The 26,878-nt window shown below is 34.8% G+C and overlaps 1 protein-coding gene and 2 long non-coding RNA genes across 3 annotated transcripts; 1 reads left to right on the top strand and 2 right to left on the bottom strand.

Annotated features, from left to right (window-relative positions):
* The first annotated feature begins 3,256 nt into the window (after positions 1-3,256).
* Positions 3,257-4,876, top strand: LOC108472531 (uncharacterized). The gene is made up of 4 exons (XM_017774069.2): positions 3,257-3,387; positions 3,678-3,912; positions 4,014-4,069; positions 4,659-4,876. The coding sequence occupies exons 1-4, from the start codon at positions 3,346-3,348 to the stop codon at positions 4,827-4,829; spliced, it is 504 nt and encodes a 167-aa protein (XP_017629558.1). The 5' UTR covers positions 3,257-3,345; the 3' UTR covers positions 4,830-4,876.
* A 10,849-nt stretch (positions 4,877-15,725) lies between these two features.
* Positions 15,726-16,470, bottom strand: LOC108473297 (uncharacterized). The gene is made up of 2 exons (XR_001869726.2): positions 16,307-16,470; positions 15,726-16,002 (listed from the first exon to the last, which is right to left on the bottom strand). It is a non-coding gene; the product is annotated as an uncharacterized LOC108473297 (long non-coding RNA).
* Positions 16,471-25,205: 8,735 nt separating this feature from the next.
* Positions 25,206-26,406, bottom strand: LOC108473115 (uncharacterized). Its single transcript, XR_001869651.2, has 3 exons — positions 26,317-26,406; positions 26,096-26,176; positions 25,206-25,568 (listed from the first exon to the last, which is right to left on the bottom strand). It is a non-coding gene; the product is annotated as an uncharacterized LOC108473115 (long non-coding RNA).
* Positions 26,407-26,878: the final 472 nt, after the last annotated feature.

Here is a 26,878-nt window from a genome sequence, read left to right as displayed (position 1 = left end):
GTACAAATCTATAATCAAGGATGAACATATTCATCAAATAAATTCCATGTACAAATATCATCATTTCATATTTCCATATATTAATTATCATGTATCATCATTTTCATGTATTTCAGGCAGATACGTGTAATAACTCATTTCTTATTCATATATTCTCTTGTTAGGATTTTTCTCATTGAATTTATTTGAAATATCGATGGATACACAGGTAGTACATTCGAGGTGTACAAATCAGGATCTGTCAACTCATATTCAGAGGTACCTTATTAGGGAAAATAACAAAGGAGCACATTCTCGAGCCACATATCAAGATACTTAGATGAGCCATGTAACATGACACTTATCCAGGCTAAACAGGAAACTCATAAGAGTTTTACTCAGGAAGCTCATAAGAGTTTTACTCAGGAAGCTCATAGAGCTTATCAGATATCTCCGAAAAGATAGTATCAAGGAGCACCAGATAAGGTAACAGGAAGTTCAAGCGAGCCATGTTAGGAAGCTCATAAGAGCCTATATCAGGACGCTCACGTAGAGCTACGTTTGTGTCCACATTATATGCTGGATCACAATTGATTGAATCATGTAATAGGACACTTACAAAGAGCTGCGGTAGTGTGCAACACATGCAAAACCACTACGAATCAAGATGCTCGCAAGAACTATTTATTAGTATGCTCGAGAGGGCTATATTAGGATTACTCGTCTGAGCTAAATCCCACTCGCAACATATGCAGGACGTTAATATTAATACAGGAAAATACTGTATCCATCAACTTTCATTTATTCAAATGGGATTTAACATTTTTCAGGCATTATCAGGCATGTGATTATTTCATACATTTATAATATTCATATAATTCAAATAAACACATTTCAAATTCATTTCAAGCATAAAAATAACATTTTTATCATTCATCATTTATCGGGCATTATCACTTATCGGGCTTTGTCAGATATATTTTCAATGTCATATATATGTGACATTTATACAATTCACAAAAACAACATTTAATTCAAGCATATAAATATACACAATTTAGTTACAAAAACTTACCTCGACAAATGTTTGTGTACGTAAAATCTACTAATCTGACCTTTTTCTCTTTTCTTCATTCTAACTCCGAATTTGGTCTATCTGGATCTAATTTGGCCAAGAAAGCTTGCTTTATCTTTCCTAGGGTTTCCATGCAAAATATTCGGGGACGATGATGATAAATGATGATATTTTGTTATTTAATTAATTTATCATTTTTAATTATTTTGATTTCCAATTTAGTCCTTAACCTTTTTCTAATTTTCCATGGATGAATCATCCAAAAATATCTACTAACTTTTAATTAATGGTCTAATTACCATATAAGGACCTCCACTTTAAAGTTCTATAGGCTATTTAATCCTTTTAGCTCTTAGAACTCAACTTGTGCACTTTGTGCAATTTGGTCCTTTATCAAATTAAACACGTAATCGATAAAATTTCTTTACAAAATTTTCATAAAATATTATTATCTACTATATATCATAAAATAGTAATAAAATAATTTTTTTCGGACTCGAATCTATGGTCCTGAAACCATTGTTCGAATTTTTATCAAAAATTGGCTGTTACATTCCTCACGACTATAATATCTTCGATAACCAGCGAACTGCCAACGCGAAGCATTTCTACCTGGGCTAAACTACCATCTGTCCTAACGGTTCACTTGACTAAGCACATGTCTCTATTCGGTGTAAACCACTTTGTGGGAAAATCAAATCTGTCAGCAAGCTTACATCTCACCCTAATATATTTTCCTCAATTCATTCGAATATTAGGACATCGATTCGAAATTATAGTCTTGGTTTTATTGCGAGGAGAAAAAAAATAGAAGCCTGACGAATTCCTCTGGTTTTGGGCCTTTAATAGATATAAGCTTTGGAAAACCGCGAGTTGTGGTGCTTCATTACGTCGACAACAATCGATAAAATAAGCCATTGTGATCCACCAGGAGAACCCACAGAGTTGACCATGAGCAATCCGGTACTCTTGAAGGAGATGACAGAATAACGAATGCAAGGGCAAGTAGAACCCGACTTCTAGAGCATGGATGGGTAGTAAGAAGCTGTTGTCACTAGTATCAATAAACCTGTGTAGCCCATCAGGAATGGAGAATTAATAAGCAAAATTAAGGTTTTGAATCCCCTGTGCGCCCAAAGCTCGACTCATTTCTTTTTCTTTTGTAGTGAAATGAAGAAGTTAGCTTTTACAAAGATTTTCAAAAGCACGCTTTCGTGGTGGGTAATGGGGAATTATTCGACCATTAGCCCCCTCATTCTCGACATATTTCTGATGTAGAAAAAGAAGAAAAAAAGATAGACGAAAGTTAAAATCTAAGACGAGGATGTTACCAAGATTTACCTTGAAGAAAGCTTCAATCGAGCCTGGTTTTAAAAAATGTTAAAATTGTAAGTTTAGGGTTTCAAAAACCCCTTTAAGGAAGTTTCTCTTCCCCGTATTTTGACGGTTCAAATAACCGAGGAGTGCTAACAGTTAGATACAAATAGGTGCGATTGACTCGTACAAGTGGCGAAGTTAATGTCATGTTCCAGTGGTCACTGCGTATTCTGCAAGCTGTATAAATCGAAGTGATGGCTCTAAGGAGTGTCACTTTATAGCCCTCTTTAAACCCAATAGGGGGGCTAGATTGTTATATACTTATGATCTCCAACCCGAAAACCAGATAAGGTCCGGGTTTCCTACCTGCGACTCGGCTAGGCCTTACCAGATTGATGCGTGCAAGCTTTACAGTATGAAGTCAGCAAGGAGAGCTCGCGGTCTCAGCTCTCATATACCCAAGGAGTTACACATGTCCAACATGCATAGAATTTACTAAAACCGTCAATTCTATGAATAGTAACCATGTATATAAATAATCGATTGTCCTCTTTAATGCGACACAACGAAAATAATACTCAACAAATATTTATTTGATTTAAAATTTAATATGTTTTATGTTATTAAATATATTTCGTGCGTGTATCCACATTTTAATTGTCAATATCATTATTTCTTTTATTGTTAGTTTATGAAATTTCAATAACTTATTTTTTAAAAAATATCCAAACAAAATAATTATAAATATTAGTATTTTTAAAGCATGCATTTTAAAATTATAATTTAAAAATTAAAAATTTTAAAATTTGATGCAAGGATTTGGATTTTTTTAGGAAGAAATGGATTTTTGGGCCAGATTTGAGATTCAATGGGCTTTCGTGAACACTACTATTATATTTTTCTTGATAAACTAATTTAAAATTGATGTCAACTCGTTCGCAGCTGTTTCTTCCCTGTTTCTCCGATCCCCATCCATGTCAGAAGCTGAACAAGCCAATTCCCCAAAGCCTCCTCCAGTAAACTATCTTTTTTCTCTTCATTTATCTTAAATTCTGTGTATTTTTCTTTTCCATGTATATATGTTTAAGTTCATGCATGTCGACAAATGCTGCCGCTGGTGGGGGGATGGCAATTATCTCCTATAACTGTGAAATTGATTCGAAAATTTGAATTTTGATGCTAGTTTATCAATGGGTTTTGTTAATACACTACATGTTCCATAAAAAACACGATTTTTTATGCTGATTTTACTTTCCGGAAGCAGTCAAATCGATTATCATTTATTTATTTGTGTTCGAATGTGTAGTATTTAGAGGTTTTATGCAAAAGTTCCGGCAAGAAAACCCGGTTTGCAGCCGGTACTAAGGCCGGATTTGCAGTGTCATTGATAAATAGAAAGTTGGGTATCGGAGCTCCGGTTGCCTTGCATATTGAATCCTTTAGAGAAGGGGAGGAACCCATTATTTTTGGCCCTGATGCTGTTCTTGTGAATTATGGCAATGGTTGGAATTTGCAAACTGTTAATGAAATGGATTTTCCTGGTACTTGACTTCTTATCAGATTAAAGTATAATTATGCTTTTGGGTGTTGGGATTGTGTAGGTTCTCATTTGCTTACATCCTTGTCCGTGTTTCCTGTTTAGGCATTGGAAAAGGCAAACATGTTCGGGGATTTCCGACACAGCTCCCTAATGGAAAGGTAATAACATCCTCTAGCATTTCCTTTAATGTATGTTGTCAAGCGGTTTTCAGATTGAACAATTGTCAAGGATGATTTGATTAATGTTTTCATGACAAAGAAGAAATAAAATTTTGTAAGCATTACATGCCTCCGCTGAGCTGCTTTACGTCTTCAGTTGCATATCTGCAGTTCTAAGACTAGTTTGGAATTATAGTGGTTGTGTCATTACATGGATGAAGTGTTGTAAAAAGGGAATGCCAATTTGAAAACCTTCCTTTTTTCAGGTGCTATTTCCTCATGATCTAGTTGCCGTTACTGGAAATTAGTAATGAGAAATCAATTTTGTTTCAAAGTTTTTAATATTTTCAAATAACCATACAAATTCATATCATTTTCAACAAATATATGCTTATTATAAACATCAAACTAGATTATATTTTTAACAATAAAAATCTGGATTTACGTAAGTCATTTTATTGTTTCAACTCTCTAGTACATGTTCATCTCATATTCTTGATTGATATATATTTTATTTGTTCACTTTAATAGAATTTTGATGTCTCTCTTGGCTAACATGTTTTATTATATTTGTTTTCATTCTTAACAGAACGTTGATCTCACTAATTCTCGCAAAATGGTTTCAAAACCAGGAATAAGTTTTCTTTACATTGCAAAAGTTTTGTTAGCTTTTGTTTTGATGTTTATGTTGGCGGGAGTTTTCATGTTGGCTCTTGACAATCTTCCTAAACTAATTTTACTCTTTAACTCTTCCATGTAACTATGTCAGATTTGAAAAAAGTTATATTTGATTTTTATTAAAAGCAATTAATGCTTGAGCATTTGTAAATTAGATTATGTAATTGCAAAAACTGTTAAAGAATTTACTTTTATACTGCTCTTAGTATAAAAAATAAAAAATCTCATGATTCAGTTATACTTTGGTTCAAATAATAGCATCTGGTTTGGTGATTTTAATTTGCTCTTATCATCTTTCTCTTAATTAATGGCTATTTATGTTATCATTTTCGTTGTTGCAGTTAGGTTTTTTTTTTTTTTTTCAACTAACACCATCGACTTATTCTTTTCATCTTTTCTAAGTTTAAATTGAGTTAAAAAAAGTCTTGTCTTGTCTTTCTTTTTCTTTTTTTTTCGTTTATTTTTTGGGTTTTTTTTAAAAAAATTTTATTGACTTGATTTTTATTTATTATTTGTTGTGTTTTTTTGGATGAGTTTTGATTTTGTGTAATTTCTTAGAAGGTAGTTTTAGATGGTGAGATAAAATATAATATTTTGAGGTGGTGAGATAAAGCGTATTTAGGCAATGGGGGGAGTTGTTGTAATATAAATTTTTAGGTGGTGAGATTATGCTTGAGGATAGTTTTGACTGTTGGTAAAATATTATAGTAATGGTTAGATAATAACAAGGTTGATGTTTAGAGGCTGAAGGTAATGATAGTGTAGGATAATAGAGAGGTGTTTGAGTAGAAAATATTATGGCTTTACTAATTAATGAGAATGGTAAGAGATCATATAAGAAAATTTGGAGGATAGAGAATTTGGGATATGAAGTTTAGATAGTTTAGATTTGATATTTAGGGGAATTGAGAAATAATTAAAGTGACTAGGTTTGTGTTAGCCATCTAGGTGTTTTGCAGTCTAAGTACAACTTTTGATCTTTCTCAGATAGGCACTCTCTAGCTTCTAGGTTTAGACAAACACAACAAAAGAGTACACCTAAGCACACAAGAGAGTTGGGAGAATGTTGGAAGTGTTGTTATTCTTAAGCTAGCTTCAATTATAAATGAGGGAGGGTGTCTTTCTTTATATAGCCAAGGCCTTTTGATTGAACGATTGAAATTGATTCCAATGGACAATCAAGATCATATTTCTAGAAGAATCTATGCAATTCTATACAAGTCTTTACATTTTTAGAGCATTCTAGACCTTTAGAAAGGCTCTACTCGATTCCATAAGGTTTTGGCATCTTTTATAGACTTTTGGACCCTTTTGGGGCTTTTAGAGTCTTATCATATGTTTTAGAGACTTTTGGGATGTTTTAGGAACCTTTGGACTCTTTCTTGCACATGCACCATTCTGAACTTCTTGTTGCTAAGGGGGCCTCCTTAGGCCCTTGATGGCCTTTAACTACATTTGGAGGCTTTTGCCAACACTAAGAGGGGCTTACTTCACACCCTTAGTGGGTTGTTCAGGAGAAGACTGCGACATTCTCTTTTACTTGATCTAGTAATTTCCTTGTTGCTAATTGTTGCTAAGGGAGCTCCACACATTATTCCCTAAATTATTTCGACCCCTATGACATGAACAATACCTTTGAGGTCTTGACTTTAAGTGATCTACCTGCAAATTGTCTTTGACCATATCTTATCTCGATGGAACTCTCGCTCTTGGTCCTATTGTTCATTCACTTTTTGCACTTTTCCATTACACGCTTGCATAAGAGGGGTCAAACTTCACCATTTGTCTCAATGTAGCACTCTCCCTTGGTGCTCAATTAACCTTCGCCTTTTGGAACCCTAAAATGGTACCTAGTCTAAACACTCACCTTCTTGTGGTGCATAACTTTTATGGCTCTAATCACGCCAAGCCTCCCTACTCGAGGCTTTGAATTACTATCGCTACCATCATCTTTTGATTCACTCAAAAATTTAATGGATAACAATATGGCTTTGGTGGGGCAATCTCGCACCTTATGGGGGACTTCACACAAGAAGTAGCTAAGGGGCTTCCTCTCGCCCGTGTCTTGATTAACTGCTTTGGACCTTCCCTTCTCACGTTAGGGCTTCATTGTAATGTCTTCAAATTTTCGTTGTTGATAACAACATTATTTTAAGACATGAATAGTAAATTTTGAAAATACTAGTAACTCCAGAATAAATTGCATTTGAAAGCTTTAAATAATGCCTTGGAATCAGTAAAGGGACTAAACTGGAAATTTATTTTGTGCCTAGTTGGAGGCTTTAAAGAGATATTACACCATGATAAAATGAAATTGACCATTAGACCATAAGCTTAAATTTGTTGTAGGAAGTTTGATAAGGGGCATTTTGGTTATTGCACAAGTGTATATATTATGGTTTTTAGGTTAATGAGTAGTATTTTTAACGACAGTCGACTATATACGTTACATTATGTTTACACCCAAGAAATATCTTTGGTTTTTAAAAATATTAACGAGTTAAAAATTATTAAATATTAAAGTGAAAAGCAGTAAAAATTAAAATAATGTATTAAAAATTGCAATTTGTATTTGTTTACCTCTTTATCAAAGGTTTTAAATTTTTATTGAAATTTTTGTTTACCTCTTTATAGAAGGTTTTAATTTTTTTGAAATTTTAAATTTTAAAGAATCAAAATCAATTAAATAAATTATTGAAATTTTTGTATCTCTTGATAGTGTAAGTCGATTTGTTAGTACAATATTGAAATTAACTAATTTAATCTCCTAAAATTTAATTTTTTATTTTATGTTTCCAAATTAAAACCAACTTAAATAATTCATCTTTAATAATTTTTATGAAACTCAAATTTCTTTTGATTATATGATCTTGAATTTTCTATGTTAAACTAAAACAAAGGAAAATCATTTTAACAACTTTGAATAATTTATCAATTTAATAAACTTTAGAATGATTTTTGAAATGGTCTTGAAGATGATTATGACACTAGTTTTAATTATTTAATTCTTTTTATAAATGTTTAATGAATCTAGAGCATGTATTATGATTATTGTGAAAAAAAAAAAGAATTGCAATATTAGAATTTTTAGGCCCAAATATATATATATTGACAAAGCCTAAATTTCTCAAAAACTGTTAAATCCAAGTGAATTGCAATTATTGCTATACCCTTATTTAAGATTGACTCCCCAGTTTATGCAGTATTAGGGAATTAGCAAATGCAAACCCTTGAATAAAGGTAAGAAATGGACCAATATTATTTTAAGGAGATCTAAAATAGGTTAGAAGCTCATACTAGCTACTAGTGTCACGGACTTAGGATTTTTGCCTCACAATTCGTGCGGCCTTAGGCAGTTTCTTCCTCCCAAAAACGCCTAAGTCAGCCTAACTCCTATAATATGAGGATTCAACAGAATTCCTCTACAAAAACCCAACTCAAACAAAAGCAACTCAAAACCAACAAGATGAATGAAGAACAAAATAAGAACAAGCCACAGAAAATAAGAACACAAGAGAGAGTTTTTAGTGAATGCTCTGAAGAATTCTTATTGCTAAAAAAAAACTCAAGTGATTTACAATGAAGGGAGAGGCCTCTATTTATAGTTGAGCCTCTCCAAATCCAACGGTACAAATCAAGTACATCAACGGTTACGATTAAAGGGTATCTACAAATCAAATCTCTAAGATTACAAAATCATATCTTCTAAGATAACATATCATATCTAAGATTGCATATCTTCAAAGATCATGTTTCCATATTTGTCGAGCTTGTAGATGGACCTTCAATCCCTTCAAGCAATGGGCCAGTCCGATTGGGCCAAATGACCTCCTTCCTTCTTGATGGATCGCACAGATGTGTCATGGTTGCGGGCTCCCATGAGCAACCCATGACATTTTCCCCCACCGAATCTAGCGACACCCTCGTCGCGTCCTCCGCATGGTACCGATCTATCTTGTCTTGGAATTGCCACAAGGCTTCAGCAGGTTCCCAACTTGTCTCACTATCCGAAAATCCCTTCCATCGGACTAGGTATTCATGCCGTGGTCGATAGTACTTCCGTCTGACCACACGATTCGCCTCGATGTTTTTGACCTCTCGATCATAGGTAACTTTTTACCCCCATTGGTGCTCGTTCAGACTTGCTTCGATTTGGGTCTTCTCCATCTTCATGGAATGGCTTAAGCATACTCACATGGAATGCTGGATGGACTTTGAGCTTTTCAGGCAACTCAAGCTTGTAGGCCACCTTGCCTACCTTCTTCACAACTCGAAATGGCCCCTCATACCGTCGCACGAGTCCTTTGTGTAACCCATCATGTCGCAAAATCAGGTGTAGTTTAGCAAGAACTGGGTCACCAACCTGAAATTGCACGTCCTTTCGATTTTGATTCGCCCACTTCTTGTTGCGCTTACTTGCCTTATGTAGACAAGCTCTAGCTAGATCGTTTTGCTCTTGCCAATCCCTCGCAAATTGATAAGCTGTTGGATTCGGTCTCGCATAACGAGTTGCAACAGCATTAGGTGTAAGCGGCTGTTGCCCCGTCACTATCTCGAACGGACTTTGGTTCGTCGCCCCACTTCGTTGTAAGTTGTACGAAAATTGGGCCACGTCCAACAACTTCGGCCAATCCCTTTGCGTCGCACTTACATAGTGCTGAAGATACGTCTCCAACAATGCATTCACTCGTTCGGTTTGCCCATCGGTTTGGGGATGCATGCTAGTGGAAAAGTTCAAGTCTGAGCCCATTAACTTGAACAACTCCGTCCAAAATTGACTCGTGAATCGCCCATCTCGATCACTGATGATGGACTTTGGTACTCCCTAATACTTCACCACATGTCTAAGGAACAAGCGAGCTGCCTCCTCAGCGGGACACTCTTTGGTTGCGGGGATGAAAGTTGCATACTTCGAAAACCTGTCCACCACAACAAAAATACTCGCAAATCCATCAGACTTAGGTAAACCCAAAATAAAGTCCATGGATAAACTTTCCCATGGGCGCTCTAGAATGGCCAAAGGTTGTAACAAACCAGCAGGAGCCTTCAACTCATCCTTGTCTTGTTGGCACACCAAACAAGTTTTCACATAGGTCTCCACATCATTACCCATGTGAGGCCAATAAAATCGATCTTCCAAGAGAGCCAAAGTACGGTGTATACCTGGATGGCCAGCCCATTTGGAATCATGACATTCCTTCATGACTTCCTTTTGCAAATTCCTGTGTTGAGGCACATACAGACGTTGCCCCTGAGTGTATAGTAACTCTCCCTCGAGCTAAAACTTTCTCGTTCTTCCTTCTTTGGCAAGCTCAATCAGATTCTTGGCTGTGGGATCATGGGACAATCCTTCTTGAATGAGCACCAATAGGGACTATCGGGTTGGCTTATCGTTTCAAATTCCATTTTCTGGCTAAGCGCATTAGCCATAGTGTTTACACACCCCGGCTTGTATTCCATGTTAAAATCAAACTCTGCTAGAAAAATCTGCCAATGAGCCTGCTTGGGGACAACTTTTTCTGGGTTAGGAAATAACTATTTGCAACATTATCAATGAATACCACGAACCTAGAACCCAGCAAATATTTTCTCCATGTGAGCAAAAAATGCACCACCGCAGTCATCTCTTTCTCTTGGACCGTGTATCTTCGTTCCATCTCATTAAGCTTTCGGCTTTCGAAAGCAATAGGATGCCCATCTTGCATCAGCACTCCCCCAATTGCATAATTCGAAGCATCTGTGCGTACCTCATACGCCTTTGAAAAGGCCGGTAACACGAGTACAGGCTCACTCATCATTGCTTGCTTCACTTGGTTGAAGGCTTTCTCGCACCGAGGGTCCCAATCCCACACCTTACCCTTTTTCAACAAATCCGTCGAGGGTGCAGCAATCTTGGAATAGCCTTTAATGAAGCGACGATAATAATTCGCTAGTCCAAGGAGAGACCACAACTCTGTTACCTTGGTTGGTGGCTCCCAATTGACAATTGCTTGAACTTTACTAGCATCCATTTGAATCGTGCCACCTCCCACAATATGGCCTAGAAATGGCACCTCCCGTTGAGAAAATGAGCATTTCTCCTCCTTGACATATAACTCATTTTCTCGTAGGGTTTGCAACACCTTCCTCAAATGCCCCACATGCTCCTCAAACGTCTTACTATCCACCACAATATCGTCAAGATAAACAACCACAAAACGATATAAGAAGGGTTGTAGTACCTTATTCATTAGGGTGCAAAACGTGGCCGGAGTATTCGTTAACCCGAACGGCATCACAAGGAACTCAAAAGATCTGTATCGAGTCACACAAGCTATCTTGGGCTCATCCCCTTCGGCTACTCTCACTTGGTGGTACCCCGATCGCAAGTCCAACTTAGTAAACCATCTCGCGCTACCAAGTTGATCGAACAAGTCTGCAATAAGAGGAATGGGGTACCTATTTTTCACAATGATCTTGTTTAAGGTTCTATAGTCGATGCATAATCTCAGGGACCCATCATACTTCTTTTGGAATAGCACAGGTGCACCGAATGGGGCTTTAGATGGTCTAATGAACCTGACATCTAACACCTCCATCAATTGCTTTTGCAATTCCTCCAACTCAGGTGGAGCCATCCGATATAGTGCCCTTGTTGGTGGTTCAGTATTGGGCAACAGCTCAATCTTGTGGTCCACATCCCTCTTAGGTGGCAACTTTTTTGGCAACTCCATGGGCATTACATCTCCATGGGCATTACATCTTGAAATGACTTCAGCAACTGTTTCACTTCCTTTGGAATTTCTACCTCGAATTTCTCCTCCACATTTTCCCTCAAGGTAGCTAGATAGGAGACTTTATTTCTACGTACTCCTTTGGCAAATTGAATCGCCGACAGTATTTTTCCCTCGGTACTTCTCTTTCTTTTTATTTGCACTATATATCGACGGTTTGAACCAGAGATCGTCATGTAATTCTCAGAAGGATGAATATCTACAATAACTCGGTCAAGCAAGCTTAATCCAATAACAAAATCATAATCATCAAGTCAGATTACCTTAATAGTTGCTTTGCCGATCCATTCGCCAAGTTAGAGTTCCACCCCTTTGGCCACACCCGTTATGTGAATGCTTTCCGAGTTCATCATTTTGATTCGTCTCGAATCCTCTTCAACTTTGAGCCCAAGTTCCTTCGCCATTTCTTCAGACATGAATAAGTTAGACGCACCAGTATCAACAAGTGCATTCAATCCTCTGCCAGTTACGATGATGTCCACAAACATCAACCCATTACTTGCCTTCTCTTCGGCACCACCTAATATTGAATTAAGACTTTTGGTGTCATCTTCGGCTTCCTCGCGCGCCTCCATGGCATGGAAAGTGGCTTTCTTCGGACAGACGCTCATTCTATGTGGGCTTTGGCAAGATAGCATTTCAAGGGCCCCTTCCTATCCCAAGGCTTACCTTGACTAGCCCTTGAGCCTTCGCCATTATTTTCCCCTTGATCCTTGTCTCCCCCACCATTACCTTTGGGTCTCGACTTGGGCTTGGAAGACTTATTATTATCAAACTTCCTTCCCCCAACATCGTAGAAATTTTCTGCCTCAGCCGTGGCTACGGTCAATTTAGTGATACCTAGGCGACGCAACTCTTGCTTGGCCCACATCTTCAGCCCATCCTCGAACCAATAGCATGCTTCCTTCTCATTCAAGTCTAAGATCTGAAACATCAACTCACTAAATTCTCGAACATAATCTCAAACGGTGCCTTGTTGCGTAAGCCGGTACAACTTAGCACGAGCCTCTTTTTCAGTATGTTGCGGATAAAACTGCTTCTTCAACTTTCTTTGGAACTCCTCCCAAGTCCCAATAGCTGTTCCTCCACGTTTCTCTTCCGTGGACCTACGTCTCCACTACAAGAGAGCAACATCAGAAAAGTAAATTGAAGTAGTATTTACCTTGGTGGCATCATCCACAATACCTATTGCTCGAAAATATTGCTCCAATTCCCACAGGAAGTTGTCCATTTCTCTCGCGGACCTAGACCCCTTGAACTTCTCGGGTTTTGAAACATCCACATGACGTTGCTTTGGTCCCGAAGACAACATCCCACTTCCCAGGGTAGCCTTACAGATTGTGAGCTCTCCCTTTAGCTCAGCAATCTCCTCTTTCATGGCAGTCACCAGGGCCTCAAGAGCTTTGTCCCTCACCATCAGTTTGTCCTAAGTGGATCTGAGAGTGTCCAACACAAACTCCTTGCTATCTTCCTTCATTTCCTCCATGCGGATCAGGACCACTTCGAGTGTCTCCTTCATGTCACCAACGGACTCTTCGAGATTAATCACTCGATTTTCCAAGCTCCATAGCATATCCCTCTATCGACTAGCCTTTTTAGCCCTCCTACGGGTCTCCATTGGCTCATTTTGATCGACAACTTCTTTCGACATCTCTCAAAAGTACTTTTGAAAATTGGCTCGGATACCAACTGTCACGGACTTAGGATTTTTGCCTCACAATCCGTACAGCCTTAGGCAGTTTCTTCCTCCTAAAAACGCCTAAGTCAGCCTAACTCCTACAATATGAGGATTCAACAAAATTCCTCCACAAAAACCCAACTCAAACGAAAGTAACTCGAAACTAACAAGATGAACGAAGAACAAAATAATAATAAGCTACAAAAAATAAGAACACAAGAGAGAGAGTTTTTGGTGAATGCTCTCAAGAATTCTTATTGCTAAAAAAAAACTCAAGTGATTTACAATGAGGGGAGAGGCCTCTATTTGTAGTTGAGCCTTTCCAAATCCAACAGTACAAATCAAGTACATCAACGGCTACAATTAAAGGGTATCTACAAATCAAATCTCTAAGATTACAAAATCATATCTTCTAAGATTACATATCATATCTAAGATTGCATATCTTCGAAGATCATGTTTCCATATTTGTCGAGCTTGTAGATGGACCTTCAATCTCTTCAAGCAACAGGCCAGTTCGATTGGGCCAAATGACCTCCTTCTTTCTTGATGGATCGTACAGATGTGTCATGGTTGCGGGCTCCCATACACAACCCATGACACTAGCAACATTAAGAATTTGACATAACTGTAGATGAAGAAATTTTTTGGACCAATTATACGCTCATTTCAAACACACAAATAAGATTAACATTGCAAGCACGATAAGCACAACAATGGCAAATTGTAATATATAGTTACAATGGAACACTTAGACAAGTATTCCAAAGATCTTTCTTCCACAATGATTGATAAGGGAATGCACGAGTCAATTAACCTACTCACAATGTAATTACTAGTTTAATCAATTCAAAGAATATTAGTTCCAACCACATAGGAATTATAAAGGTAACTAATCTATTTTAACGTGCAAGTAACCTAACTATTTACCCTGTTCCTTGTTTAGACTATGCAAGTGGTTAAGGCGATGGTCGATTGATCATTTAATTGATTATTAAGCCACTATGTGTGCTCGACTATCCTAGTTATTATTCCTAGCTAGGAATCTCCTTTTTGTCTCATCTTAACACAAGAATCACCAATTAGGATCTCCTCTCGTTCTCATCTTGTTAATAGCTCACCCTCGATCTTACTACTTGGCTTGATTGTATCGAATTTAACACACGATAGGATTTCTTCTCAGTTTCACCTATCTAAGTTTTCAACTAGAGTCGTCAATTCTAGTCTACTGAGTACATCGAAACAATTGGACATTTGATCAAGTTAAGCATTCATGATAACATCAATCGATAGTTAAAATCACAATCAACCATCATAAGAAATCAACTTAACACCATTGAAATGATATAAAATACCATTATAAACATATTATTAATGAAGAATATGAATTTAGAATTTAGAACTTTCTCTAAATAGCATGGAGTTGGAAATTGTATCAACTTCACCCTTACAATGTTGTCTATCCGGAAGAAATGAAGAAAATCCACCAAAAATGCAAAACCTACAGTAGCTTGTAAGAATACTCTACAAAAAGACTAAGAAAACTTTGTTTAATTTCTATTTTCCCTCTAATTCTTATCTTCATATTTGATTTTGATGCCAAGAAGTATTTATATCAAGGAGTTGAATGACTTAAATGCCCTCACTTATATTTTAGCTTAACAAAGGTTAAAGGGAAAAATTCCTACAAAATACCCTTGAGTAATCATCATGGTCTTTAGAAATAGGACTTGACATCGCGGCATCACAATGTCACGAACGAACATCTCCTAAGCAGGGTGCAAAGCATCCATGTCATGGGCTCAATGTTTCAACGCTATGACTTCAAGGAACAATATTGCGATTTTCAACATCTCTACGTCACGACATGACTTATTGTCTAGCACTCCTCTTGGAACTTAATCAAACCACGTTGCACTTTAGGCTTCTCCAATGTCACAACACTATGTGGAACCTTTAGTCATTCAATTCCAAACAGTGAGTTAGGTGAAACACCCTATACCCGGCCTAGTCACCGAGCCCGAATACTAGGATACTACATCACCGTCACGTATCATTTACTTAGCAAATGGTTTCTCAAGTAACCAGTCATTATCTTTATTTAATCATATGTATGAATAATAGCCATACAACCACTTCCTACCGTTAAAAAATGCCATACATACACTAAGGGTACTAAAAATTTCAATCAAACTTGCATATGGGCCAAATTGCAAAATTTCCCAAACTGTTACATGGTATCGATACTAAAGAAGCAATATCGATATTTTCTTAAAGTGTATCGATACCACATGAAAAATCGATACCAAACTTGCACTCTATTTCTCACTAAAATTCCCAAACGTTGAAAACTATTGGTATCTTTCACAAGGTATCGATAAATTTACCCCGAGTATCGATACCAATTTGATATTTTGTCTTACTACACTTTTGAAAGTACAGAGGTATCATTTTTAAAGCTTCAATATCGATACCTCTGCTCTAGGTTACAAGAATTCAGCATATGCAAGCATTAAAACTATTCAACTTAATCCCTAAACATCATGCTTCATTCACCTAGTTTAAGAAAAATCAAAATATCCAAAATAGTAGTCCCAATATTATATTCAAGTCTACATACTTCTACGCATAAATAACATGTAAACAACCTAAGAATTAACTTAGCAAAACCGAAATAAAATCTACCACATTGCCTTAAAGTCCCATATAACAAATAAACCAAATACACCTATTATAACAAATAAAAGAATGACTTGGATTAATTCCTTGAAGGCCACACCGCTCATACCGGGAACGCAACTATTCTGAAAAGGTTAAAATGGAGTGGGTAAGCTTAACAAACTCAGTGAATGCTCAAAATAACCACTACGTAAATAAGCCATCATGCATCAACGAAACATGCATACATCATACTCACATCATATTTTACTCTTATGACATATTTTACACATTAATCATCTTACCAAACTTTATTCACATAGTAGTCACATTAATACTTAAGCATATATTTTAGTATATAATAATAACATTTAAACATATTCAGTCACTTTTTTTTTGATAATTTGGCTTTTGAGATTATGAAAAATAAAGTGGATTCTATCACCATACATCAGATATGCGAATCTGCATCGCGCCATAATGACTCAAAGAGTCGAACATGTCCCATAAGTGAAGCATATAGCTAACACTCTTCAACACACCACACATACATATCCCGATGAATGGAGCGTAGCTCATATTCCCTTATCTTTCCAAAATTGTCCCTGGGCCTCAACGCCCTACATAATCAAAACATAAAGGTGAGTACTCACAATCCTATGGCATGCCAGCTATATCCAATCGTCTCATAAGGCCACAAGGCCAAAATATGCACATTATTATCACATATTTACTTACTGATTTTCCACACATATTCACTACATATTTACATTAGTAGCACCATATAATCTCTGTCATATGGCATGAAAACAAATCAACATATTTATTGTCACATGACATGAATAACATACCCTCATATTCACTTTTATAATGGCCATCACAAGCTCATAGCATATATCATAACATCTCATATATGCTAATAATTTCATAATTTCACAAGTTCACAAGCAAACATATTTCACATTTAATTATAGGCGTGAGAACACTTACACTCGAAATTTAGAGTAAGGGTTTAGGCTATATCTAAATTCCCAATTACACAATGAATCATCTACGAGTAGCAATTCCAAAACACTATCCAATTATCAACTTTCGTCGAAAACCAAGAGCTTGAATTAACTGTTCCTTCAACTCGTAGTAGGCTCTAATGAATCCTAGGCTTCACACACAACAATCACATGATATACACAATCAAGTAAGAACCAAAGACTCACTTAAACCAACCAAAATACAATTCTAAACTACATTCTCATGTAACTAAAGACTTTAGCATGACAAAGTTAAAATTTGAATAACTCGGTCTATACTTAATCTTTTTGTATGAAACAAGCTTCATTCATCTACATGTTCATCTACGACTAATTACCAACTTTTAAACTACACAAAGCTACACGTTTTAAGGTATCAAAATTTTTCGACAAGTTTTGGCCATAGTAATGAAAATTTATTAAAACTTGAGAAATCCTAAATAAAACTTTAAAGTAACTTTAGAAACCTTCTAATCAAGTTAAAATGAGTTGAAAAACACTTTAAAACCAAATTTTAATCCACCAACCCAAAATTCACCATTAATGACCAAAATTTCGACTTTTATCTAAAACATACTATTTCATAACTAAAAACTCGATTTAAAAGTATAGATAACATTAAAAACTAATGGGAAAGTGAATGGTTACCTTTGATAGAAGATTAAATGAGTTTTCAATGCAAATTCAAAAACCCAAAAATGAAGAAGATGATGAAATCTATGAAATTTTAGGGTGCTTCCTTGAAGATTTGTGAAGGTTTAATGCTTGGAAAGGATAGGAAATCAAGTAATTATAGTTTAGATATCAAAAATAAATTAGAGGAGCAAGAGAGAGCAAGGGACGACACAAGCAAAGAGAGGAACAAAGCTATCGTGAAAACAAACAAGGAATGGGGGTTTATTAGGTTCAATTTAAAAAATTGGCTAAACTACAACATAAATGCCCACAGTTTTGACTTTGTCACAAATCAATCCATTTTTATAAAATTAAGGTATTTAAAACTCATTTTTTGAAATTGACTCAATTCCCTAATAGCCATTGTCGAAAACATTATTGAGTACCAACCTTACGAAATTCCGAGCACATATAGGCTAAAATTCCCAAATACAATTAAAACTCTTAGGCTCTATTTTGGGGTGTTAGATTAGGTCGTGACCTCCAATCAATTAGCGCTACAACCTTAGCCTTGGTAACCTTATGCCATCTTAGCCTTTCATGTCGTGGCACCAAGCAACCTCATGTCGCGGTGTGACTATTTGTTTCCATAGCCTTCAAGCTTTAATGCACTTAGTCTTCACCTACACATTATCAATCTTACTTGTTCACCATCCTATACTACCTAAAGTAGCATCAAATGATAAGAAATGACACCAAAATACAAACATTGTTGGGATATTTTCAAAATATATATAGTGTTCCAATAGTTGCAAATGAAAGGTTATTAAGTAACCAAAAGTTATACCACTTGTTTGTTAACCAATATTTATCACATTTCATAGTGATAAATCATGCCCCTTAAATTCAAAAAATTATATCACTTTATTATTAACAATGAGTCATGATTATTCAAAGAGGCACCTATTGAATAATTATGTTTATTTTTAAAAGATATGGTTACCCATTTAGATAGTTGTTTTCCTATGAAGCTTCATGAGAACTCCTACAAATAGTAGCCAAATTTCATTTGCCTAACACACAAGACAAACACATCAAAAGTTTTTTTTTATTCTCCCACCATCTTTTATATTCCTACACTGTTCTATAAAGAATAAATACATAAATTGTTTAAAAATTGACATTTTTGCTATGCTCCGCTCAACACTCAGTGGGGTATTTCTGTCAGTGCAAAATGTTAGCAGTCATTGGGCTTTATTGTATCCTCGATGTTTATTTGCCGGTAACTTTTTTGCCTACCAAAATATAGGTGGGGGCAAAAAAAAAAAACCTTAAAGAAAGTGGCATTGATACACACCTGGAAGCCTTTATTAATTTCTCATAAGTTTATTTTATCCCTATACACCAAAAAACATATCTACTAATAACCAAAAACTCAATTTAGCCCTAAAAAGAATCGGTTTTACTCAAAAGTAAGCTAAAATGAACATGAAAGTGTTGGATCTAGTGCCCTTAGTGTAGTATTTTTGTCTATGTATACTTGTATTTTTCGAACAAATTGGTTTAATAAAATATTTATTGATTACATTAATATTCATTGTATATAGTCCTCAATTGTTTTTGCCTACAAAGAAAATATTGACTCATCAATTATCTAATATTTAACTAATACTAAGCGATATTACATGATTAGATTACAATACAAAAAAGATAAATTATATTAGTAGATAATTAAGCATGTCATTTATCTAACCAGAAACGAGCAGATTGATTGAAAGACTAATATGTCATCTATAAAGTTAAATTGTGGAGATACATTGTCTTGGGTATTGGAGTGAATGGCTCCTAGAAGTTAGAGACATAGATGTGACTGACTGGATTGAAAACACATCGAACGTGACCCAAGTAGAATAATCTTAGATTCATTTAAGAATTTATTCACTTGTAATGTTTATAGTGTGACATACCTTAATCCTAAGTGGATGATGGGCTATGTATGCATGACTTGTATACTTCGATGTAAGTGAAAGTCTGAGTTCAAATAGATAAGGATTCAAAAACTATTTTGTTGGGTATACGATTTTTCCAGCATGTAGCATCATTCCGTAATAGTGGAATTTATAGCCCAACTAAAAGGTCAATGATATTCTCTCATCGATATTACATGATAGAAGAAAAGTAAACATTGTCATGGGTCATCTGTATTTGTGATAATTGATTTAATTACTATTTTATAATAATTGAATTTTCAAGAATTTTTTCAAAAGATATTAAGGATATCTTATGAGGGTAACACACTCATGATAAAGTCATTAGACCAGCACTTATTAAGTTGCTTTCGTAATGGTATATAATAAGGTAGAGCTCAGTTACGATATTTTAGTGGAATGACTTTGTGAATAAATAAATTTATAACTAATAGATGAAAAGTCAAAACTTAATTATAAATTATTTGAGCCCTAATCATATTTCCAATCTGTAACAACCCATTTATCAGTGAAATGGGAACAGTGGTTTCAGGACCACAAATCCTATCCGAAAATAAAATTTATTTTTATTTTATTACATGGTTCATAATATGATAAAAATGTCATGTGAAAATTTTGATAATAAAATTTTATCGATTATGTACTTAATTACGAGAAGGACTAAATCGCATAAAATGAAAAAGTTGAATTCTAGTAGATACAAGGGTTAAATAGCTATGAAATTCAAAACTAGAGGTCCTTATATGGTAATTAGACCATTAAAGAAAAGTATGTAGATATTTTGGTGACTCATCCATGGAAATTTAGAAAAAAGGCAAGGCTAAATTGGAAATTGAAATAATTTAATTAATTAAAAGATGATAAAAGAATTATCATCTTATTTTTTATCATCTTCAACCCCCAAAGTTCTATGAAAACCCTAGGAGAGAGAGAGTAAACTTTCATGGCTTAATTGGGTAAGTTTTCTTGTCCCGTTTTTAGTAATTTTGATATTTTTGAAATCGAGATAGCTTAATCTATCTATTTGGAGGATCAATTTGAAAAGTTATCAAGGTATGGAAATTAGGTTATGGATGAATATGCTGAAAATTTAAAATTTATGGTAGAAAATGAAAGGTTGTTGATAGATAAACAACTTTTACAAAGTGATTTTTGATGAAAACATGATTTAGGGACTAAAATGTAAAGTTGTGAAAATTGATGAAAAATTATGAAATTTATAGAAAATATGTGCGGTAAATTTTATGTTGAAATTTTGGTTAGGCTTGGAATAGGGAGTAAATTGCATGAATTTCATTTTCCAAGCTTAGGGACGAAATTGGAATTTATGGAAAAGTTGGGGGTAAAACGGTAATTTTGCCTAGGATGTAAATTGAGTCCAAATGAATATGAAATGTGTGAAATTGATGATTAAAGTTATTTATATAGATCCAGGCAACACAAATTTGAGGTTAGATCGAGGAAAAGAAAATGTTTAAAATTAGTAGATTATTTACGCGAACAAGTGTCGAGGTAAGTTCGTGTAACTTAATCGAGCATGTAAATATGTTAACTTGAATGTTATGATTGTATGCAATATGATTTATATTTATGTGAATATTATATATGTGTGAAATGATTACATGTTCGGAAAAGTCAAAAAAAGGGTAAAGTCTCGTTTGAATATTGAATTTTGATGGATAAATGTGATTGCCTTATAAAATGAGGTCTTACATTTGTTGCTAATGGGATTTAGCTCGGATGAGTAATCCTATTGATCTCATTATAGAAAGGATTTAGCCTGGATGGGTAATCCTGATATAATCTCTCTCGAGCATATGTTACAACTAGGATTTAACTTGGACTGGTAATCCTAATTGAGCTCTTCAGAACATACGTTACATGAAGGATTTAGCTTGGAATGGTAATCCTGTAATACAATATGTGGCTCGAGAGTGTGTTCTTTGATTAAATGTCCTAAAGGGTACTCTTGAATAAGAATTGACGGGTTATTAAATTGTACACCTTGAGTGTACTACTTGAGTATCCATCAGAATTTCAATGATTCAATGGACAAAAATCTTGGCATGATGAGAGAATTATGAGATGAAATGATAATGTCTTGAAAAAAAATATATTACATGATGAGCTCATCTATGTTTACTTGATTGATATGAAGATTTTGTGACTAACATGTTTGATTGAATGCATATGTTTAGGAAATTTTGCCAAATGGATCATGATATTGTATGCTTAGATTTAATAAACGGGATTGATAAGTTTAGTTTCCATTATACGAACTTACTAAGCCTGTAATGCTTACTCCGTTATATTTTCCCCTATTTTATAGTGCTCAGAAGCTTGCGAAAGTTGGAGATCACTGGAGCATCATCACATTATCCACTAGCTTATTTTGGGTATATATAGTAAAATAATTTTGGTATAATGGCATGTATAGGCTAACTTGGCCATAGATGGCTTAAATATGTGGTTTGTAATCTAGCCATTGGAATGGCCAGTAATGGTTGTTTTTGACATACTTTTAATGCGATACTATGGTAGCTATATATATATGTTAAATGGTTGATCAAATTATGCCTAACATATGGAATATATCAAGGTAAGATTATAAACATGTATGCATGTAATGATATGCCATGTTGAATGATAGAGTTTTCTTAATTTGAATGCTTGAAATGATTGGTATTTGGATGTGAGTTTACGTGTAGGTCATTAGTGTGATTTTGGGTGAGAAATGAAGCTAGAAATGGATTTATTTTGTCCACACGGACAGACACACGGGCATGTGTCTAGACCGTGTGTGACACATGGCCTTGTACATGGGCGTGTGTTTAGGTCGTGTGTCTCCTGCACCTTAAATTTGAGAAAATAGAATGCTTAGAATTGAGCACACAGGCAGAGACACGGGTGTGTGTCTCAATTGTGTGTGCTACACGGCCTAGAACACGGGCGTTTGTCTTGGCCGTGTGAAACCTGCACCTAATTTTGAAAGAATTTAATTAACCACATGGCCTAACACACAGACGTGTGGCATGGCCATGTGCACAAGTCAGAGAGTTACACGGGGTCGAACACGGCCTGCAGCACGGGCGTGTCACACAGGCGTGTCCCTTGGACCACACGGGCGTGTGAGCTATGTAACTTAGAAAATTTTTGTAATTTCACAAAAAAATCTTAGAGTTTTCGATTAAGTCTCGACTTGATTCTAATGCTCGTAATGGACCTCGAGTGTCCATTTAAGGACGATATGAATAATCTTGGTTAATGAATAGCAATTTATGGGAATTATCTGAAAGATGTTCTGAAAGTTCTGGTAATGCTCCGTAACCCTATTCCAACGACGGATACGGATTAAAGGGTGTTACACAATCGGTCCCTCATCTAGCTTGTTGAAATAAAAAATGAATAAAAATGATAAAGAAAGAGAAATAGATTACATTAGCAAAAACTGCATTTTCTTATTAAATACATAAATGAATTGAGCATTAATTTAAGGTTTTTTGAATTATTATTTAATTCAATATAATTAAATAAATGACTCCTCAATGTCGCGACTTTGGCTTCAGTTTAAGCTTCTCTTCTCACTTTTACATCAACTAAGTACCTAAAACAAAACTCACAGATTAAATCCCTATTCATATACACTTGCCATTTTATTCAGAAAAGTATGAAAATATAATAAAATTAAAACTAAAATTCATTTAATGTGAAAAATTAATAAAAGATTTTATGAATTACTTAAGAATAAACTCTTTTAAGTACTGAAAAAGTTTAATTTGTCGTATTGAAATGTGACACTTCAATAAGATATCTTGATGCTCCACTTTTGGTATATGTATATTGCCTTAGACACATTGTCAAGCAATTGATCGGTTTCATCGGCATGCCTAAAACATCTTGCTTTGAAACATGTGAGATTTGAGAGCTTCATCAAAAAATCCTTCAAAGTGGTAAAAAAATTGAACAAAGCTCGATTCAACAAATCATCATGGCTTTTGATTTTCATCATGGTCTAAAAAATATAATGCAAAAGAAAAAAAAAAGGCATGAAGAGTGCAAGGATATTTTGAAAGTTGTGGTTATTATTAGTGCATAAACACGTAAAGGAGCAAACCAAAATTGATTAGAATTGCTATCCCATGATCACTTTCAATCTATGATTTGTTGTGGATGAAATAATTAGCTCTAAAAATTTTGTTATTTCAAAGCTTTTGAACCTGAAAATCTGTAGTGGCTACAAATGGTGCAATCAACTTTAATCAAAGTTTCAAAACCAATAAAATCTACAACATCTGCAAGTGGAAGGTGAATATCGATCAGTGCTGATGAAAAAGTTAATGCTTGGGCATTGCTTTATGTTTTATGGGCAAAGAAGGATGAGTTCTACATGAATGAAGAATTTTTCTTATACAATTTTGAAAGTTACCCATAACCCTTCTCCAACCCTTAAATAGGAGAAACTTCTAATCGAGCGAGACTCAATCGGCTGCATCAATTAAATATTTATATTATCATTAATTAAATTAAAATAATAAAATTAATAACAATAAATGTTTATTTTATCTCTAAATTAATTAAGTTAATAAAAGATAAATAATAAATAAAAGAGTTTATATTTGTGGATCACTTCAAATGAAGAGTTTACATTCCACAAGAACTCTCTTTTACTATAGTGATTGGCAATATAAAAGATAGAGTCACCTCCAAGCCATTTTACACATTCACGAGTTCAGAAGTCTAGAAGTTTTATGAAGAAATCTCTAAAAAAATTGAAGAACATGAAGAAATTCTGACAAATGCCATAATGGTTCTAAAGAAATCTGCCTTCCAAACAAATCCAACCAAGGAAAGCAAGTCAACGTTTCTTTTTGGGGAAAGATGCTTTTTAATCATGTTCAATTGAAGAAAGGAGGTCTAAACCTATTCCAAGAGCAAGTCACCACAAGACCCGAAGTAACCTGCATTCATTTGAGATCAAGTCCAGCCAACCCTTGGATCAAAGCCTAATCAGAGAGAAGAACCAAATGATTTTTTTGTATTCAAGAAATTTCTAGAGATCATACTTTTTTCAAGTTATAAATAAAATTTAACTCCAAATTTTCCAAGTCAAATTTTTACTCAGAATTTGTGTATACAATATGTTGGAAACTTTGACTCATTACAGGAGAAAAAGCGCCGCTAGCGGCGTTTTCACAAGCGTCGCAAAAAAAGCCGCTATAGCAAACGCCGTAAAATTTTGCAGTGTTTATTTAAAAAAACGCCACTAAAGACCATGACTTTTAGCGGCGTTTGCATTAAAAGCGCTGCTAAAAGTCATGGTCTTTAGCGGTGTTTGCGAAAAAGCGTCGCTAAAGGTCATGGTCTTTAGTGACGTTTTTTTATAACGCCGCTATAGACCATGACCTTTAGTGGCGCTTTTCGCAAACGCCGCTAAAGATCATGATCTTTAGCGTCTTTTGTGATAAAAATGCCGCTAAAATTCATGGTTTTTAGCGGCACTTTCCACAAAAATGCCGTTAAAAGTCATGGCGCCGTTAAAAACCATGACCTTTAGCGATGCTTTTTTCACAAACGCCACTAAAGAATATAAACTTTAAAAAAATTTTAATTAAATAATATTTATTTTCTATGATAAATATTTTATGTTTTATTTTGAAATTTGAACTTTAAACTATACACAATTTTTAAAAAATCATTTATATGTAACTCAATGAAATTATGTTCAAAGATTCATTGTCACTAAACAAAGAAAAATGATTTACACAAATAAAAGACGAGAAAATGAAGTATCTAATGAGCAAACTATTTTATAAGCAATCAGAAAGAATAGTATAGGAAATTCTTAGTATCCTACTTGAAGTAAGTATCGAAAAATATAAAGAGGAAGAGAATGAGTACGAGGAAGCATCTTTAAGTTGAACCATTCTTGATGTCAGGTTCCTTGCCTGTCTCAGGGAGAAAACACCTGCACACAACAAGGACATGATGTCCCTTTCTCCATTTGACTTAATCACCCATATTCTCTCATACCCTTTCTGCCAACAACAATTGTTCAAGTTCTTCTCTTCTTCTCTCCAATTCCTGCATATAAATGTCCATGAGATTATTGTATTTGATGAGAAAATTAGTTCACAGCTGTGATACTTTCACAATATTGGCCTGAAATACCCTACAAATCAATACCATATTGCAAAATCTCCTATATTCTTATCATGTTAAGGTGTTTATTGATAAATTTCTTAAGAGAAATGTTAACCAATACCGTGTAATTAATGCATCACTTTTTTCTTGAATTCAGTTAAAGTAAGCAATGTATTAAATGTTAGAAAATATCCTTAAAATGAACTGTTCAAGACTTCTGAAAGGTTGTGGGTTCAATATCTTAACAACAATCACTTGCAACGCACGACAAGAATGGGTTCTTACAGTTCATTTGTTAACTTAAGAACACTTGATTATAATGTGGTAGGAGAGGTTTGAATATAAAAAAGAAGCATTCAGAGTATGACTAGACCTCCAATTGATCAAACAAAAGAATATATAAATAAGATATCATCAAGGCAAGATGTAGACCAAAAGGCCAGCTTTGAGCAACTCTCATAGCTTACCTCCAGATCTTGAATTGCTTGTTCCCTTGTAATTTCCTTTTGCTGGCGAGAACGTTTGAGAAAGCCAATGCATAAGATTCCCTGAGAAATTATTATCAGTACAATCAAGGAGTAAACATAAACTCAACTCAAAATCACAGTTCTGAAGCCTTTGCTCAATTCCACCCCAAACTATATTTTATCAAGACATGAAAGTGAATGATAAACCTCAAACATCTCACTCTTTATTTTTCTTGAAGTAATCATATCCAACATCACATTAGACATATTTTCATATTTTGCCCTGGCAAGTTCAAATTTTCCCTCTTTGAAGAGTCAGTTACCCTGCAAACAAATGGTTAAATATTCAAATTAATAGTCTTACAGCACAACAAAACAAAAGACTAAACAACTAATGTCCATCACCACAACAGCTTGCAGGCATACACATAGAGACTGGTCTAATAACTTTTTTCGGATTGATGTCTTAGTTAATTTTCAATCTAAACCGTTTCAAACAATATTAGCTAAAATAAATTTTTTATTATTGTATTAATGAAAAAATCTTACCATTTTTAAGATAAGTTGGATTTGAAATCATAATTTTTTATTTCTAAAAAATGTACACTCAACAGGATAAATGCAAACCGACAGGCATGGGTCATTCCAAGAAATGAAAATTTACATTTTATTCCTTTTAAAAATTAGGCCCTCCAATTGAAAAAATAATTACTCAATTTTTTAAAATAAAATAAAATCATAAATTAATACATGAAATTCTTTTTTATATCATCTGGAAATGAG

The sequence above is a fragment of the Gossypium arboreum genome, chromosome 11 (genome assembly GCF_025698485.1).
Source record: "Gossypium arboreum isolate Shixiya-1 chromosome 11, ASM2569848v2, whole genome shotgun sequence".
NCBI lineage: Eukaryota > Viridiplantae > Streptophyta > Magnoliopsida > Malvales > Malvaceae > Gossypium > Gossypium arboreum.
The sequence above is the reverse complement of the archived record's forward strand: the minus strand, read 5'-3'. Positions and strand labels throughout refer to the sequence as shown.

Excerpts from the sequence above, each read along its gene's own strand:
- LOC108472531 (XM_017774069.2), top strand. The coding sequence starts at position 3,346 with ATGTCAGAAGCTGAACAAGCCAATTCCCCAAAGCCTCCTCCA. Across the intron at positions 3,913-4,013 it reads TAATGAAATGGATTTTCCTG|GCATTGGAAAAGGCAAACAT; the intron begins GTACTTGACTTC and ends TTTCCTGTTTAG. Across the intron at positions 4,070-4,658 it reads CACAGCTCCCTAATGGAAAG|AACGTTGATCTCACTAATTC; the intron begins GTAATAACATCC and ends CATTCTTAACAG.